At 37.7% G+C, this 19,029-nt stretch overlaps 1 protein-coding gene across 5 annotated transcripts in view; it reads left to right on the top strand.

Annotated features, from left to right (window-relative positions):
• The first annotated feature begins 2,013 nt into the window (after positions 1-2,013).
• riox2 (ribosomal oxygenase 2) overlaps positions 2,014-19,029 on the top strand; it is a 33,705-nt gene continuing 16,689 nt past the window's right edge. Inside the window, exons 1-5 of one of the 5 annotated variants that reach the window (XM_067494327.1) lie at positions 2,028-3,015; positions 5,111-5,137; positions 5,570-6,016; positions 16,204-16,323; positions 18,399-18,527. In XM_067494327.1, the coding sequence (XP_067350428.1) occupies positions 5,576-6,016; positions 16,204-16,323; positions 18,399-18,527 (690 nt within the window). In that variant the 5' untranslated portion in view covers positions 2,028-3,015; positions 5,111-5,137; positions 5,570-5,575. Of the gene's footprint in view, positions 3,016-5,110; positions 5,138-5,569; positions 6,017-16,203; positions 16,324-18,398; positions 18,528-19,029 lie in introns of all 5 variants that reach the window. The other 4 variants (XM_067494330.1, XM_067494329.1, XM_067494328.1 and 1 more) reach the window with 4 other exon arrangements.

The following is a 19,029-nucleotide window of genomic DNA, read 5'->3' as shown; positions in this document are numbered from 1 at the left end:
TATGACTTCAGTTTTGTTTGAGCTTAAAAGTAAAAAATTGTGGGACATCCAGGCCTTTATTTCTTGTAGGCATGCTTGTTTGTTTTTCATCTTGTTCCATAGATAGATATAGCTGTGTATCATCAGCATAGCAATGGAAATTTATGGTGTGTTTTCTAATAATGTTGCCTAAAGGAGACATATATAAATTAAAAAGTATTGGTCCTAGCTAACCTCCGTGTACATTGAGGATTCATCATTAACATGAACTTATTGAAGTCTATCAGATAGATAAGTTTTAAACCAACCTAGTCCAGTTCCTTTAATCCCAATTTCATGTTCCAGTCTCTGTAATAAAATGTTGTGATCAATGGTATCGAATGCAGAACTAAGATCTAACAAACCAAGTATAGAGACTAGCCCTTAAGTAGTGGTTTAATTACAGCTACCTTATAGGCCTGTGGTTAATAGCCTGTTTCTAAAGATAGATTGACGATATTTAATACGACCATATCTATTAAGGGTAAAGCTTCCTTCAGCAGTTTAGGTAGAATAGGGTTTAGCAGACAGGTTGTTGGTTTAGATGAGATAATAATTGAAGTTAGCTCAGCGAGATCTATAGGTAAAAAGCAGTCTAAAAGGGATTGGGGCCTTATTAATGATTCTAGCAATGTTGTATGTGAAAATTAATCTGTATTATTTAGGGGGAAGATCTGGTGAATTTTTTGTCTAATACAACACAATTTTATTCATAAAGAAAGTCATGAAGTCATTGCTGCTCAGAGTTAAGGGAATACTAGGCTCAACAGAACTATGGCTCTTAGTCAGCCTGGCTACAGTGCTGAACAGAAACCGGGGGTTGTTCTTGTTTTCTTCTATTACTTATAAATATGTTTTTCTGGCATCACAGAGAGCTGTTTTGTACATTTTTAAACTAATTTTCCAGGCTAAATGAGATTCTTCTAAATTTCTGGAACGCTACTTCCTAACTTTCTTGTTACCTGTTTTAAGTGGCGTGTACACCATAATCAACTTGTGCAGGAGTAACATTAACATCTACACTTAATCATTTAGCAGATGCATTTATCCAAAGCAATGAGTAAGGTACAAGGCAAGCAGAACATTAAGGTGGCTACCTTCCATTGTATTGACATATGGTGAAGCAAATGATGAAAGAATAAATTCTTTAAATTTGTTTACAGCTTTTTCACTTAAGCATCTGCTATAGTGGAATTCTTTGCCTAACTGCTGTATAGTACTTTATTTTAAATTCAAATGTTATTAGAAAATGGTCAGACAGAAGAGAGTTGTGAGGAAATATTGTTAAATTATCCGCTTCAATTCCATATGTAAGGACAATGTCTCACTGACTAAACAGTGAGTGGGTTTATTTATATTTTGGGAAAAACAAATTGAATTTAATAATGAATTGACTCATTTAGACTGACATATTCTTCCTGTTGCAACCAAGTTTCAGTAAGACAGAATAAATCGAATTGATGATCACTTATTAAGTTGTTTACTAACAGAGACTTAGAAGAGAGAGATCTGATATTTAATAATCCATATTTAATAGTTTTGGGTTTTGTTCTGTAAGAGGAGTAGTCTTAACTTTTATTAGGTTATCATGATTAACTCCTCTTATGGTTGTTTTTGGTCTATGTAATTGAGTTGGTCAGCGAACAAACAGTCTCTATAGGTATTTGGAAGTTGTGGGGACATGACTTATAAGGACACTGCAGAGAGGCGTGTAGGACTGGATCTCTGCATCCTAGCCTCAACTCTGGATTGTCATACTTTTGGCTGTCTAATAAAACTAGTCATATTTCATGATAAGAAGCTCCTAATCAGCCTAGGTTTTACCTAAAATCGTTTCCAGTTATATATGTATCCCACGACATGCGGCTGTACATGTCGTCACTGGTCAGATGTGGCAGGGGTCCAGACACCAGGGGTCCGACATTGTTTTGGCAAAGTTACACACCGATTCAACATTCATTTTAGTGACCACCGATTTGCGTAATCGGGCGTCATTAACTCCCGTGTGAATAATAATCTTACTGTATTTACGTTTATCTTTAGCCAGGAGTTTCAAATATGATTCAACGTCGCCCGCTCTGGCCGCAGGAAGACATTTGACTATGGCCGCTGGAATCTCCAACTTCATGTTTCTGACTATAGAGCTGACAATTACCAGAGTTGGTTTCTCAGCGGGTGTGTCGCTGAGTGGGGAAAATCGATTAGAAAAATGAACAGACTGGTGGTGAACCTCGGGCGTCTGTTTAGCATTAGATCTCTTACGAACAGTCACCCAACCGGAGTGGCTTCCCGGCTGCTCGGGAACTGCCGGGTGACAGCTAACAGGGGCTACGCTAGGCTGGCCCGCACCAGCTACCAGGCCTGAATAGCTGCATTATTTTCAGTGTTAGCGAGCTTCGCCTCCAAAACTACAAAAACCTTACACTTGTTACATAAACCATTATCACTAAAGGACGCAGAGGAAAACCTGAACATGAGACACACCGAGGAAGTGAGAGGAGAGACAGAGAAGCAAGTGTAGTGTAAAAGTGTAATAACAAGCGTATGTCACGACACAAGTATTAATTGTTGAGTGAAGAAATCACTTATTTAAGTCAAATGATAGCTGCAATTAATCAGTAAAACGTCCTTCGATAGAAACCCGAGCGTGCCGAAACAGAAAGTGACGCAATACGCTTGCCGCTCTATATAGAATCTTATTTGACAGTCATTGTAGCAAGTATACAGTCACCTAACCAACTATCGCTAAAAGCGAGAGGTTTATTAAAAATAATGTATTTTTTTTCTTTTCTCTTCCCAAGCTTATAACTACACTCCAATCCATAAAGTGGCTGTAATTGACCTTTAAGCTAGTCTGCCAACTCCCAATAAACCGAAAAAAAAGAAGTAGAAGGAGGAGGAGAAGAAAAAGAAGAAAAGGAACAAAATGAATTAGTAGTGCCTGTTTCCTGTCGGACACGTTTGAGAAAACACTATTCCCTCACCGCACGCTATAAGGTGAGTGTAATCATTGACACTATTAAGAACCAAGAAACATTACCTAGTGTGTGTGAACGACACGTTAATTGTGGGCGCTTAGCTGTTGCTTTGTGTGTTGTTGGTGTAGTGCCTGCTGAGAACTATAGAACTATTGGAATAGTCGAATTTCTTTCCAAGGCGAGCTTAGTTTCCGATTAAGCTGTTTCCCCCCCTTCGTTTACAAACCGTTGTGGCACAATGCTCAATTGCCATTACAATCTATACAAAAATGATAATAGAATATTGGATACCTAGTAAAAAACGATGAAGTATGAAAGTGATGAATGTTGTGATGATGAATATAAAATGTCGAATAATATATGTGGCATTATTACATGTACAAATTACAAGAAGGAATAGTAAATTAGTGCAAGTAACAACAGAAGTAATGTTAATATTATCCTTGTTATAGTAATAACCTGCTTGAGTACCTTTTTGTGCGTTCTTTGTTTTAATTTTATTCAGGGGCATTTCACATTTAAAATTTATAATACCCTGAAGCTTTGAGACCCCTTTTAGAAATAAAATTTTGTGTACATAAAATTTGGCTAAACAAACATTTGACATAACAGTACATTTTACATAAATAGTATTTATTACAATTTCTAGTAGGGGTGTGAATCTCATTTGCTTACATTTCTAAGCTACATTTAATACTATACATTATCATTCGGGTCCGATAAAATTCATTTCATATCAATATTAATTTAGCTATTAGTATATAAGCTATTAGCTATAAGTACACATATATTCAAATATATTCAATATTCTATTCAAAGTACACATACAAAGACACTGAACCCCAACTTAGTTGCTCCCGTTGAGCGTTGGCCAGATATACTACTTGACTTTCTTCACTGTGACCTTAGGGGGTTTTACTCCATTGCCTTCTTATGTGAGTGGTGACATTTGATATTCCTGGTAATAGTCATGTTGATGCTGCCACTGCATGTCTTTCACAAAGCTGTTTTATCAGGAGTATCTTCATTTTTTTTTTTGGACTCAAAAATACTTCAAGTATGGAATTGGCTAACATTACGCAGCAGAGTTAACAAAGTTAACACTGGGAAATAGGCTCTGACTTGTTTTTTCTATAGTAGTGCAATTGCTAGAAGTTGGTTTGTGATTAGATGCGCACAAAACAGACACGCACAGCAGGGACACACAGAGTGGAGCTCAAAGAACTAGAAGGAACTTGAAAAACATTAGTTTTTAACTGCTATAACCATTTCAGACCCATTTCAGGCCGTTTTTTTGGCCCCCACCTTAAAGTGAAGCACAAAGTTATCTACCCATGGATTCTGAAAAATGACTCCTGATCTATCTCCTATGCAGTGAGGAGACTGCAAAATGTAAAACTGTTTTAAATGTTTAAATTTCATGTGCATCTAAATTTGTAAATATTTAGTTTTACATGTGCGGTGCACTGTTTCTTCGTGTTCTTTTTTAAAGTAAAGCCACACTTTTAATTGTTCACTGTGGTCATACAGTGTTGAAGGTTGTAATATTAGCCATAAATTCTAACTCGTATTTTAACAAACATGCTGTGGCATTTATGGCTGATGTCTTGTAGACAATTCCTCCTCCTGGCAGCTACATAACCTTGAACAACAATTCTGCCAAAAAGAGTTTTACCAAAAGCTTGTGTGTGCAAGTGTCTGAAAACTGTGAAACATCTCAAGGGGTACTTTAACGAAATGTTTAACATGCTGTATGCGTATTTTGACCATAATTTTGACCCTGTGGTGCCCCCCGATGAGTTAAACCCTGTGCTCCAAATTCTTAACTAATTAAAATTACATGTTGTCATTCTACCTCACCAAAATAAAAATGTTTAAAAGCATAATTTAAAGACAGTTGTGTCCATGAGTGTGATAATTAAAGAGAGGGATATTTTATAGGTAACCTTCCTATTTTATAGCTTTCCAAATTGTAAGACAGACTCCAATACTCTAATTCTAATACTAAAAATACTTTTACCAGCACTAAAAATCAAAAATGATGATTATTGTCTCGTTTGTTTTGTTCCTTGTTCTCCTAACTTGTTATATTTACACTCTTTTCATCGTTGCAGCTCCAAAAATGGGAGGACTGCGTAAAAGTAGGGAGACTCTCGTATTAACATAGGCTCTCTGTGAGCTTTGATTAAAACAATTCCACATAATAGAATTGCTTCTCACAAGTGTTTATGCAGCATTTTATTCAGAATGACCTCATTATGTATTAACTACTTTTCTTCTGGCCTCGCTTCTGCAGCAGAAACAATTTGAAATAACTAAGTAGATGCATCACATGTCAAGAAATGTTTTTTCATCATAAGACAAAAGTTAAAATTACACTACTTCAGTTAGACCTATTTAATAATGCCTGCACTTATTTACAATTCATGCTTAGCCTTTATTATTTGGAAATTGTTTCTGCAGGCCCTTATTCTATTAAGTTTTGCAATCATATTTACAAAAAAATAAAGCCTCCTACATACTTCAGAGATAATTCCGCATCTCACTGAACATATTGTTGGATTTTTACTCAGATTGAAATGCCAAAGAGAAGTAAATCAAAGACTGCACAGAGGTTGGCCAGTGATGATCAGCGGCTCCCTCCTAAACAAAGCAGAGTAAAGCACAGCAGCCCTCCATCCTCTCTGTGCTTCCACAGCCCAGTAAGTCTGTTTGAAAGTCTCATCCAGCCCATGGGGACAGAGCAGTTCTTCCAGGAGTACTGGGAGAAGAAACCTCTTCATCTGCAGAGGTCTGATTCCAGTAGAGTCTCCTATTTCAAGTCTTTGTTCCAGCTCTCTGATCTGCAGAACCTGTGTTCTCGGGGTCTGGATTACTACAGGGATATCAACGTTGTTCGCTGCATCAGTGGCAAGAAAAAATTACTCAACAAGGAGGGTCGAGTTAAGAGCAGTGTTCTGTTGAAGAACTTGGTTCAGAACAAAGCTACCATTCAGATTCACCAGCCACAGAGATTCAAGGTAAGAATTCTGACAGCAAAAAGATCATAGATTTACTCCCCTTTAGGCAAAATGAGTTCTACAACAGTAAAGTCACGATTTTCATTGAATTAAGAATACTCCTAATACATTTATATACTGAACAATGCATAGCAGCAGATGGCTGCCTATCAAATGTTTAGCAAATGCTTTTCACATTAGCAGTGTACTTACTTTGGCACATTGAATTTTCTGATCCCTTTTTGCCTAAAGAGTTCTGTTTCAGAACTAGGGTATGAACTTTTAAACATTGATCATACAATGTGCTATTGAAATAATCCAGGCTACATCTGTATTATCTGTCTGTTCCACAACCTCTGACTTAACTGACAGAGCAGGCTCAGTGTCTCTAAGTATCCATCGCCATGGCAAAGGGGAAACAGTTTTGAAAATGTTATAGACTATGGCTGGTTGTGGCTGTAATGGCATCTTGGGGAGAGTTCTTTTTTATTTTTCCTACGATGTAGGTGATATGTTAGAATATGACAAATTTGCCAAAACTCTCCTCTCAAACATGTCTCTCATGTATTCACTTATTCTTTGATAGTAGTTTATCAGTCACATCATACTGTAGTTCTGAAGTTAAATCTGTTCTTGTCCTTAAAGTAACTGCTGCACTCTGCATCAGTGTCATTCTTGCTACTCTGGTTGTCAGGTATTTTTTCAGTTGGTTGTCAGTTAGTTGCCAGGTGTCGTTGCATCCTCCGCCAAGTCTTCTCTGGGGGTTAGCCCCACTCATACAGTAGCAGATACTAAACTACACAACATAAAATCTTACTGTAATTGCTCTAAAAACTATCAAACCATTTAAATTCTCCATACCCTGGTCCAGCTTAGGTGATTATTCAAGAGTCAAACAACTTTATAGATCCCATGAGGAAATTGTGTAAGGTAGAGGATATCTATGGGGCATTGTGAAGAGGAAGATGCGATATGCTAGACCCAACAATGCAGAAGAGCTGAAAGCCACTATCAGAGCAACCTGGGCTCTCATAACACCTGAGCAGTGCCACAGACTGATCAACTCCGTGCCACGCCGCATTGGTGCAGTACTTCAGCACTCTTTCGTCCAAATCACTGTTAGTGTCTTGATAAATGATCATCAAATTTACTTATTTTGTCTTACTGAAACTTCGTTGCAGCAGCAAGAATACATCACTCTTAATGAGTCAACATTATTGACTCTTACTTATTACTTACCTATTGCGTAATTATCACATTCATAGAAGCACAGGCCAAAGTGGAGGAGTACCTGCAATCTTACCAATCTTATTAAGTTTACCAAGAAGCCTTTTACCTAGACCTAAACATAGTTATAATTCATGTGAGAGCCTTACTTTTAGCCTTTCACACCCAAACTGGAAAACTCAAAAACCACTTCAGTTTGCTGTTGCGGACCGTCCTCCAGTTTTTAACAGAATTTTCAGATTTTCTATCCAATTTAGTGCTTAGTACACAAAAAGACAATTCCAATACAACAGATGTTTTTCTGAAAATGCTGTGAACAAATTTAAGGAAATTATTTCTTCATCATTTTCACCACCATGTGTCAATACAATGGTGAGTGATGGTGAATTGGTGAATTTGTACAATTTACAAACGCGCCGCTTAAAGCAGGCATTACAAAAGTTAGAAAGGAGGTGGCGTTCCACTAATTTAGAAGAACCCCATTTGGCCTTTAAAAAACTGTTTAATTATGGATAATAAAAAAAAGCTCTCCGTAACGCCAGAACAGCATATTCTTCATCACTAATACATGACAATAGGAACAACCCTGTTTCTTTTCAGCACTGTAGCCAGGCTGACTAAGAGCCATAGTTCGGATGAGCCTAGTATTCCCTTAACACTGAGCAGCAATGACTTCATGAATTTCTTTACAAACAAAATTTTAGCTATTAGGGAAGAAATTTACCAGGTCTTCCCCAGAAATATTACAGATAGATCTTCGTGTACAGCAGCTCTAGAATCATCAAGAAGACCCCACTCCCTCTGAGACTGCTTTTTAACCATAGACCTTGATGAGCTAACTTCAACTATTGCATCTTCAAAATGTCTTTTAGATCCTGTCCCAACCGAATTGCTTAAAGATAAAGCTAAAGTCTATTGTTTTCACTTAATAGACACGTTCTTATTAGATTTGGTCAATCTATCTTTAGAAAGTAGATATATACTAAAGCCCTATAAAGTTGCCGTAATCAAACTCCTACTTAAAAAAACCTTGTCTTGATCCAGGTGATTTAGCCAATTATAGAGCGATAAACAATCTCCCGTTTATTTCTAAAATCCTTGGAAAAGGTACTTGCAAAGCAATTATGTGATAACCTGTCTGTAGAGGCGATCTTACTCAAATCTGACATTCCACCAAATACTTCACTCCAGAGATTGTTGTATGACGAACATGGAAGATTTATTGTACTTGCTTCTCAACTTAGCCGATGATGGATCAATTGTACACACAAGTTTAAGTACAGTAATCTCCCAAGCACGTTCACAAACAGTTTAATCAAACAAGTTTCTCAAAGTATAGCTGAACTCACAGAACTTGTTAAGACACTGTGTGCTTCCACAGCTTCACACTGAACGTTTTTCTTCTACCTTGTTGTGGTCCACACCACCTTGTAGTCAGTTCCTGTGCTCCAGCTACCGAGTCATGTCTGCACCCTTCAGTAGCTGAGCTGAACAGCATCTCTTGTAGTCAGTTCCTCTGCTCCAGCTTTCATTGACAACTGGACAACCATCTTAAAAACTAATGACATCATCAGAAACATAACACAACACACAATTGATTAAAGTTAACAATACATACTACATAAAACAAAAACTAAACTGAGGAAAGCCTTGGTTGGCTCATACACTGTCTGAAGATTTCCAGTCAGGATTTAGAGTACATTACAGTACAGGAACTGCACTAGTGAAAGTAACCAACAACCTTTTCTTGTCTATACTTGTGCTACTAGACCAGGGGGGCAAATTCAAGTACATATGCTAGTTTTGTTGCCGTCCAGGAAATAGGCACGGGAAGTCGTTTAGAGATAGAGAAGATATTCATGGACTTTAAAAACAAGAGTAAAATTGTGCAGAAAATCAGGGATATGCCCCTCTCTGCAAAGGGTGTCAAAGACAGAACCATAAAAATGGCAGAAGACATCACCAGACAGTAAATTAAGACATTAATTCAGCTGTGACCTACTCAATTCCCTGTGATGACTCTAAAGACAAAGGTGATATTGAACAAATGGCGGCCAATAAAGGCCAAACACGGGGGGGAGGACATCTGTGAGACTGTCTGGAATTGTTTAAAATCCAAAGGAATAAAAACCAACCAACCTGGTGTCATTGGCTACTGATGGGCCACCAAGCATGACAGGAGCACAGAAGGACTTTGTGGCTTTACTGCAGTACTCGCTGGACAGAAAGCTGCTGACTTTTCACTGCATCCTGCACCAAGAAGCGATGTGTGCCCAAACATTTTCTCCGGAATGCACAGAAGTAATGAATGTTGTCATTCAGATTGTCAACAAAATAATGGCAAAAGGTCAGTTCCGTTTGTTACTGGATTGTTTATTGTTCAGTGAAATAGTCCTTTTATTATTCAATTCGACAGCTGACTGCACGCTTCAGTAAAAGGATGATGGCATTTTTGGTTTACTGCCTGTGGATAATTTAAGTTTGTCTTTTTTTTCATAAATACAAGAAGGACTCAAATAGACATTGAGTATTTTACTTGAAAGTAACCTTCAACCAGACTGTGACATAGGAAGGTAGAGTGATTGTCTACCAATCCCCCAGTTGTTGGTTCAATCCCCGGCTCCTCCAGTCACATGTCGAAGTGTCCTTGAGCAAGACACTGAATATGGAAGCAGAAAAGTAGCAAAATTATTTGTATGTGTACAGGGATTTGTGCGTGCGTACTTAGACTTGTATATCTCAAACTGTGTGTGCGTACTCGGATTTGTGTGTCTGTACACAAATCTTTAACTGTAAATTATATTTGTGTGGATATAAAATAATGTGCAAATGTATTTACTCAAAAAACTAAATGTAAATGTCCAATAATCTGAGAAAACACTTGGGTTTTAAGTAAAAGTGCTGGAAAGCCTCACAATTGGCTGTCTTTTTAGGGGTGGAATTTTGCTACTGTTCTGCCGTCTGCAAAATTTGTGTGTGCGTAAAGCAATTTGTCTGTATTGGAAGGTTTTTGTTGCCCTCAACTCAGGCTCCCAGGCTCAGCCTTACAGGCCGAGTATGGTTAATCTCACAGTGTGCCAACAGTCCGCACTCAGGCTAGTGAAGAACACTGAAGCAAAGAGGCCGGTCAGTAAAGCTAATGCTAAATGGAGGAACGCAGACCTGCCGCTACAGTCCTTTAGGTTAGTCTCACTTTTACCTGTCTGAGTTGGCTGTATTGTTTGCTCTTTGTCATGGCAAAAACTGTAAGGCAAGTTAAGGAGGCAAAAGGCAGCTCACGGTGCCTTTTAACCACTCAGCTCAGCAGCTGAATTTACATAAAAGCACAAAGGAATGACTCAATGCAAACCAACCTTATAGAACATACACGCAGTGGTCAGGAATCTAATTAGCAAGTATCTGAGACCACTCTTCTCCTATGTGTTCCCCGCTGGGACAGCTTCCTGATGAAGCTCTGGTCTGAAGACAGTGCAGACAGAAGGTCTGCTGAGGTGTGAATTTAACATTTGGTCACCATAAACAGGCAATTTGGAGTTGAGGCAAAATTTCTCTCACACTCTTGACTTTCTCCTGCTCAGCCAAACAGTGTTTTTAGTGTTTCTGTACTGTTAGCTACAGCAGATAACGTTAACTGACAGCTACAGCTAGTGTAAGTAACAGCGAACAAACAGTGTGAGCTAACTTTACTCCTAAAAGTGCTGTTCAGTGGTAACTACACTAGTGCTTGAATAAGCCTTTCATAGGAGAGCGGAAACATCTTGGAGACCTACAAGCAGAAGTCCAGTTTCCACTGAACAGCACTTTGGAATAACAATGACCTGGATGTCTGAGAATCCCCACAGACCGGTAACTTTACTGGTTTTTAGAACATGATCATCAGCTGTTGTTCAGCTCACGGGGTTTTAACTCATACAGTGTCACGTCCAGTGACTGGATCTGTGTTTAGTAAACCTAGTTATTGCAGATTTTATGGCCGTTAACCCATCACTGAGTCTTTGCAAACATGGGGCTCAGCACAATTCTTTCCCGGATGCCTCTCCAGCACTGCTCAGGTCTTCTGAAACTCTGCAGTGAGATAAAATATTTCAAATAGATGGTGATTGAGAGTTCAGTGTGGACCTTTTTCACAAAGTGGGTAGTAAATTTACCTCAGATGCTCGTACATGTTGCCAGCATGAACAGGTGAACAAGGTCTGGGACTCAAAAGTGCAAGCAAATAGACCTGTGAAACACAAAGGCAACATTCCCTGGAGAACTCATCTGCTCCAGCAGTCACATTGTAATGAAGGCTCTACTAAACAAGAAATTACTTAATGAATAAAGCTTTTTTATAAGGCCAGAGTAATAGGTAAAAGCCCACAGCTCTAAAGGTTAATCTTACCTGTCTAGATTGAAGGTTTGGATTCACATATGAACAGTGGACTGTAGCTATAGATTTGACTAGCGATGATGATTTTCGCTTTAGTAGTGCAATGATCATTTCACCAGTTATGATACAATTTAAGCTTGATATTAAAACTTTTGGGCCAAAGCCCTTCATTCATGGACTGTCTGAGCCATATAGCTAAGAAGTTACTTAGCAATTTTAGCCATCGGCCTGCATACACCTGTACAGCTGGACTGAGGTCAGGTGACCCTGGAAGTGAAGGTCATCCCACTGGTGGGCCATGACAAACTCCCTGGCAGCATTAGTTGTGTATATGAACCAGTGTGGATGTAAAATTAAAGAAAAGAGCCTAAAGCCAGTGCTTTAATCTCTTTTCATGTTCAATACGATAAACTACACAGGCAAAACAATAAGATTGTGTGACTGGACAAGTTATTCTGTACTGTCTTCTAACCTGTTGCCAGTTTTGTCATGGTTGGTTATCACCAGTTTATAAGGTGCAGTTGTGCGCAGCCTCAGTAATCCATCCTCCATGATGATGATGTCAGGGTGAGCAATTTTCTGCATCAGCTTTCCCATGAAGGACCTGCCTACAAACAGGACACAAATCACTTGTTATGTTAAACATTTATTTTGGTGAACAATCTGCATCTAAAAAATACAAGTCCAGTCATCCTAAAACTACATAGTAGTCTTTTCATCATGAAGTCTCGTGATCAGATGTTCTTCTTGGACACAATGAATGATAAATGTCTGTGAATATATGTAAAAAGGCTGTTTGCCATTTGAAATAGAGGAACTACAGTCAGTAAACCAGTTTTGAAATGTTAGCATTGGTGTATTTCTATCTATGAAAATATAACTAATATGTATAGTTGTGTATTGCATTTCTGTTTCTCCATGCAGCAATTGCTAGAAAGCCATATTTCTGATTATTTCTGTGGAGAAACTAATGTGGTACAATCCACACAGTAACCAAGTGTCCCTCCTGTCATTATAATGTTAACTTGGTGTATGCCAAATAAAAGGAAATATCAATCATAAACTCACATGTTGTTAGTATTTTTTCAGTTCGTGAGATCTGAGTTACAGTTTTCTTGGAAGACAAATGTCAGTGTTGTAATAAACAACTTGATGTTTAAATATGACTTTTTTTGATTACAGCATTTTGGATGTAAGATTAATTGTGCTCAGCGACATGTTTGCAAAGACTCAGTGATGGGTAAACGGCCATAAAATCTGCAATAACTAGGTTGACGAAACAGAGATCCAGTCACTGGACGTGACACTATATGAGTTAAAACCCCATGAGCTGAACAACAGCTGATGATCATGTTCTTAAAACCAGTAAAGTTGCCGGTCTGTGGGGATTCTCAGTCATCCAGGTCATGGTTATCCGAAAGTGCTGTTCAGTGGAAACTGGACTTCTGCTTGTAGGTCTCCAAGACGTTCTCTCTCTCCTCTGAAAGGCTTGTTCAAGCACGAGTGCAGTTGCCACTAAACAGCACTTTTAGGAGTAAAGTTAGCTCACACTGTTTGTTCGCTATTAGCTACACTAGCTGTAGCTGTTTACCTGCCTGCATCAGTTAACGTTATCTGCTGTAGCTAACAGTACAGAAACACTGTTTGGCTGAGCAGGAGAAAGTCAAGAGCAAAACACTATGGCCAACTCAAAGACAAGTAAAGGTAAGACTCACCCGAACGACTGTAGCAACAGCTCTGCCCTCCGTTCAGCACTGGCTTTACAGACCGCCCTCGGAGCTTCAGGACTGTAAGGCACACTGTGAGATGAACCATACTCGGCCTAAAAGGCTTAGCCTGTGAGTCCGAGCTGAGGGACACACAAATCTTGCAGACGGCAGAACAGTAGCAAAATTCCACCCCTAAAAATACAACCAATTGTGAGGCTTTCCAGCACTTTTACTTAAAACCCGAGTGTTTTCTCAGATTATTGGACATTTACATTTAGTTTTTTGAGTGAATACATTTGCACATTATTTATATACACACAAATATTATTTACAGTTACAGATTTGTGTACAGACACACAAATTAAAGTACAGAAACAAAAAAATACATGTCAGAGTACAGACAAACAAGTCTAAGTACGCACGCACAAATCCCTGTATACATACAAATAATTTTGCTACTATTCTACTTCCATAACTGAACCCCAAATTAGTTGCTCCCGGTGAGCGTTGGAAAGCTGCATACCAACTCTCTCCTTGGTGTATGAGTGTGTGTGTAATTGTCAGTGTGAATGGGTGAATAAGAAGCAGTGTAAAGCGCTTTGAGTGCCAATAGATAGAAAAGTGCTATATAAGTGCAGACCATTTACCATTTATTACCTTCAATTAATTCAAAATTCTGCAGCAAGAGTGCTAACTGGAATTAGCAAGAGAGATCATATCTCTCCTTCATTAGCTTCTCTACATTGGCTTCCCATAAAATCTAGAAAAGAATTAAAAATCCTCCTCCTTACATACAAAGCTCTTAATGGTAAAGCTCCATCGTATTTTAAAGATCTCATGGTACCATACTGTCTGATTAGACCACTTCGATCCTGGAATGCAGACCTACTTGTGGTTCCCACAGTTTCCAAAGTAGAATGGAAGGCAGAGCCTTTAGCTATCAAGCCCCTCTATTGTGGAACCGGCTCCCAATCCAGATTTGGGGTGCAGACTCCCTCTCTAATTTTAAAGTTAGTCTTAAAAACGTCATTTTTGATAAAGCTTATTGTTAAAGCTGCTCAGTCAACCGGTATTAGCTCTTAGTTATGATGCTATAGGTTTAGACTGTTGGGGGACCCCGTAAGTGCAATGAGAAATCTCCTCTTTCTATACATTTATTTTTCACCACTGCATGATATTAAACTTGTGTTTTTTCTCTCCTGTAGTTGTGCTTCTCCTTCTCTCTCTCACTCTCTGTTCCTTTCTGTAGGGTTCATCTGCTTTGGAGTTGTGTGTTTTCCTAAAAACCTGCCCAATGTTTTGTGGTTGTTTTTTGTTGCTCTTTTCTTTTTTTCTCTCCCCTTCTTTTTTCTTCCATTAAAGGGAGTTCTTCCTCTCCACTGTTGCCTAGGGCTTGCTCAAGGGGAATTTGTTGGGTTGCCTCTACATACTTGTATAGTTTGGACTTTATTATGTAAAATGCATTGAGATGACTTTGTTGGGAAATGGTGCTATATAAATAAAGTTGAATTGAATTGAATTGAATAGGACAGTTAAAAGAACAAAAGAACAACCAGACTGTGAAATAGATTTTACTCAATCAATCATTTTACTGAACACCAGTCTCAGATAGGTGCAATAATTTGGGGTGACTCCCTCATCTGGTCAAATGTTGAAGTGTCTTTGAGCAAGACATTTAACCATAACTTAGTTGCTCCCGCTGAGTGTTGGCGAGCTGCCTAGCAGCTCCCCCATCAGTGTGTGTGATCGTGAGTGTAAATGGGTGAATAAGAAGCAGTGCTTTGAGCACCAATAGGTAGAAAAGCGCTATATAAGTGTAGACCATTTACCATTTAATTATTGTGTGTTTTAAATAGGCGCAATATTTGATTAATATGTTATGTTTACAAGAATATGTGACACTGTTTTATGTATTTTTTTTTTTTACATTTTTATTTTATTGTTTTTATTAAGTTGATTTTCTCTTTGATTTAGAAACCAGAGTCTAATTCTGTGTATACACAAAGATAATTTGACAATAAAATCTGATTCTGATTTGTGGGGTGGTATGTGCTCACATGCACTGCATTTTTACTTTTATTAGAGAGACTTATAGTTTAACACTAAACTTTAGTCTTTTTCGATGACAAAGTAACATCAATTTAGTCACAATTGTCAGCTGCATCATCTAGTGTTTGTTTCAAAAAACGACTATAAATTACACATCAAAGTGCATCAGATGAGAAAAAAAAAGCATGACTTATTGTCTGGAAAATGCCAGAAAAATGTGGATAAATGGATACTTTGACTTTAGATTTTCATTGCACATTTTTTACTTTTTACTTAACAGCACAATTACAGTGTCATAGTACCACTTTTACTCAAGTAAAGTATTGAAATATATCCACAACAGAAGATAATAACAGTCCTTGTTATATTTTTAAGGATTATTGTACATGGTGATTATAACAGTAATAATAATTATTATAATAACACATTCTGTTTAAATTGCACATCCACTAATGTCACTCAATACACTCCTCAAGTGTAACTAAAATACTGCAAATCATTCAGCGTCACTTGCCTTGTGCTGGTACATAGGGGTAATCTAAACCTACGTTTAAGGCCTAAAAATAAGTGTGGCATTAAAATTGTATCACATTAATAAATCTGCATTGATGTGATATCCTCTTAATGATAATGTAAAATAAATGTTCACATGAATGTTTACCTGATTTTTTTTTTCCTATTCCACTGTGCAGACAATCCTCTTCTGCTCTCTATAACAATAACTCTCTTTAATAAAAGGGTAAATGCAAATAAAGAGAACAAATTGAATGAAAATGTTTATCATTTCACATTGGATAATTGACTGGAGGACTGTTAAAAGCAGTGCTAATTTGTTTTTTCCTGTATGTTGTTAGGATGAATTGTGGAAGATCCAGGAGAAGCTGGAGTGTTTCTTTGGAGCCTTGGTGGGCTCTAACATCTACATCACACCACAAGACTCCCAGGGCCTTCCAGTTCACTATGATGATGTTGAGGTACGTAAGTGAAAGTATAACTGATGTTCTCATATACATTATATGTTGCCCATCAGTGATTTTATATAATATTTGATAAATATTATTTATTTCTTGTGTTGCTGGCTTGGTTGATGAACTATGAATCAGTGAGTATACTATATCTTCATTATGGATATATTTTTGTAAAGTGGGTATTATACACATCCTCTAAAATGCAAGCTTGTGTTTTAAGCTTGGCATGCTTATAAGGGCTTTTACAGATATATTCACTTTTGCTCTAAATTGTGGTCAGGTATATCACCTTAGCTTTGATTTTCTATGAAATTGGTTTAGTACTGAAACCATCCTTAGTGTTTTCATGTGGTCAGGCCATATACTTTAATGCCATCTTCATCCAGGTACACCTCATAGTTATTAACACCAGCATCATTACTGTGAATGTTCCAGCATTATTATTGTGTTATTATTTTGACTACTGTCTTCCGTACATTATTTGGCGCCTAACTACTTTTGCATACTTTAAGCTAGAAACACAGTTTAAACTTCAAAACATTCAGAACATTCTTATAAAGGACATTATTGTTTGTATATCGCTATTTAAATATATTTTTAAAATTTTTATACTTTTAGAAATTATTGAAATTATTTGATGAAGTCATCGAAGATGTAAACAATGACAACAGATAGTTGCCTTTTAAGTTTTTAAGGCTTAACTGGTTTTGACATTTGCCTAACCAGTATATAAAGAAGCCAAATTTCATTCAGCTATTTCAGCAAAAGCAAAACTTTGTTATTTCACCAAAAAAGGTTCAGCTTGTTTTCAGCTTTGTTTGGAATATCCTTTTAAAGCCGAAGCAACCACAGTGCATTTTCTTATTGGAAATACTTTTTCTAATTAAAAATGTTAGACACCAAGACTGGCCAGGATTTTTAAAGACATGCCCATCTAACTTGGATAAGACTGATAGGTGGGGACTCAGAGCCAGCCCCACCTCTTCTGTGTCTGGTTAGTTACTCACACATAATAACAAAACAATACAGCATAACATTTAAATTCATAAAACAGTTCAACACAGTCAACAGATGGCACTGGTAGTTTACTAATTCAGTTCAATTCAACTTTACAGAGTCATCTCAAGGCACTTTACAGAATAAAGTCATGACTATAAAGATGTATAGAGAAAACCCAACAATTCCCCCCTTGAGTGAGTCCTAGGCAACAGTGGAGAGGAAAAACTCCCTTTAACAGAAGAGACCTCCAGCTGAACTAAGCTCAGGGTGGGTGGCCATCTACCTTGACCGGTTGGGGTGAGTGGAAAGTGGAGTGAGAAAGGAAAAGAGCAACAAAAACAAAAACAGCCAGGGATGCCTGCAGAAAGGGACAGAAAAAGGGAAAAAGACAAGGACCAAGCCAACTACCAGAGAAATAACACACAAAGTTAATGTCATACAGTGTTTACAAATGTGGGGTGAGAAGAAAGGAAGAGGGACAAGAGGAGCGATCATTCTGTATAAACAGCCTCAAATTATTTTTCATGATTTAATTAGTTTAAAACATCTGTGCTAAATACAAACCCAAAGTCAAAATGGGTTCTCCCCCAAAGGTGGTTGAGAATGACCCAGCTAAGATCCTGTAGGACCTCCAGGTACAGACAGACAAACTAGTATGCTAGCGGCCAACCAACCAGACATAAAAACCATAAAAACACAGCTGTAGTGATAGATCTAGAGATCCCAAGTGACTGTTGTCATTCGGCCTTGTAACCCAATCTCTGATTCTGGGGATGATGATGATAGGGACTGGGATACCCTCTGTCATCAAGCAAAACCTGCAAGACCAAGTGTTCCTAAAACCAAAAGGTATAAATGCATTTACTTCAGAGGTAACCAGTGCCCATAACAACAAACAAAAAGCTCCAACAAAAACTACTTCAGCTAACCAAACTAAACAAGTAGACAAAATGAAACACAGGATGTATAACAATATGCTTGAAATAAAGAGCATCTGTACTACAGATACACAGGATGCCGCATCTGCCATGGTTACAGTGTTACATGGTTTTTTCTTCTCTCTGATGATGCTATTTGCCTAGGTATTTATTCTCCAGCTGGAAGGTGAAAAACGTTGGCTTCTCTACAGTCCTACTGTTCCACTGGCAGCAGAATACAGCGTGGAGTCAGAGGAGAGGATTGGCAGGCCAACCCATGATATTATACTGAAGGTAAAGTTGTATTTTTGTTTAACCACCACAATGGTGTGAGGTTTAATGTCAGGTTTTAAAAAATGTATATAAAATAATATAGGAATTAATATTAATCAATATCAGTTTTATTTGTATTTAAAAATATGCACATTTACACATACATATAAATTTTAGGTACACTACATACGTCATTTGGTTTTTTTTATGAGAATTGTTTATTTCAGTCCTTGAGTACAGTGACCATTGGTTTTCTGTACCTTGCCCTCTGATATCTCTTTCACACTCCGTAATATAACAGTAAACACAGAACTATAGGTGCTTACATTATTCTGGTAATTTTAATTAAGGAAAGGAAACTGGTATTGTCATATGAAGTCTGGTGGTAATGGGGGCTATGAAATTAATGAAAATCTGCTAAAAAATTGTGCAAAATTTGGCCTTTCTTAAATTTCTTATTTCTAATTGTATTCCAAGTTGAATAGTACTTACATTTCAAATATTCTTCTATGGTAAATCGCCG

This window comes from Channa argus, chromosome 24 (genome assembly GCF_033026475.1).
Source record: "Channa argus isolate prfri chromosome 24, Channa argus male v1.0, whole genome shotgun sequence".
NCBI lineage: Eukaryota > Metazoa > Chordata > Actinopteri > Anabantiformes > Channidae > Channa > Channa argus.
The sequence above is the reverse complement of the archived record's forward strand: the minus strand, read 5'-3'. Positions and strand labels throughout refer to the sequence as shown.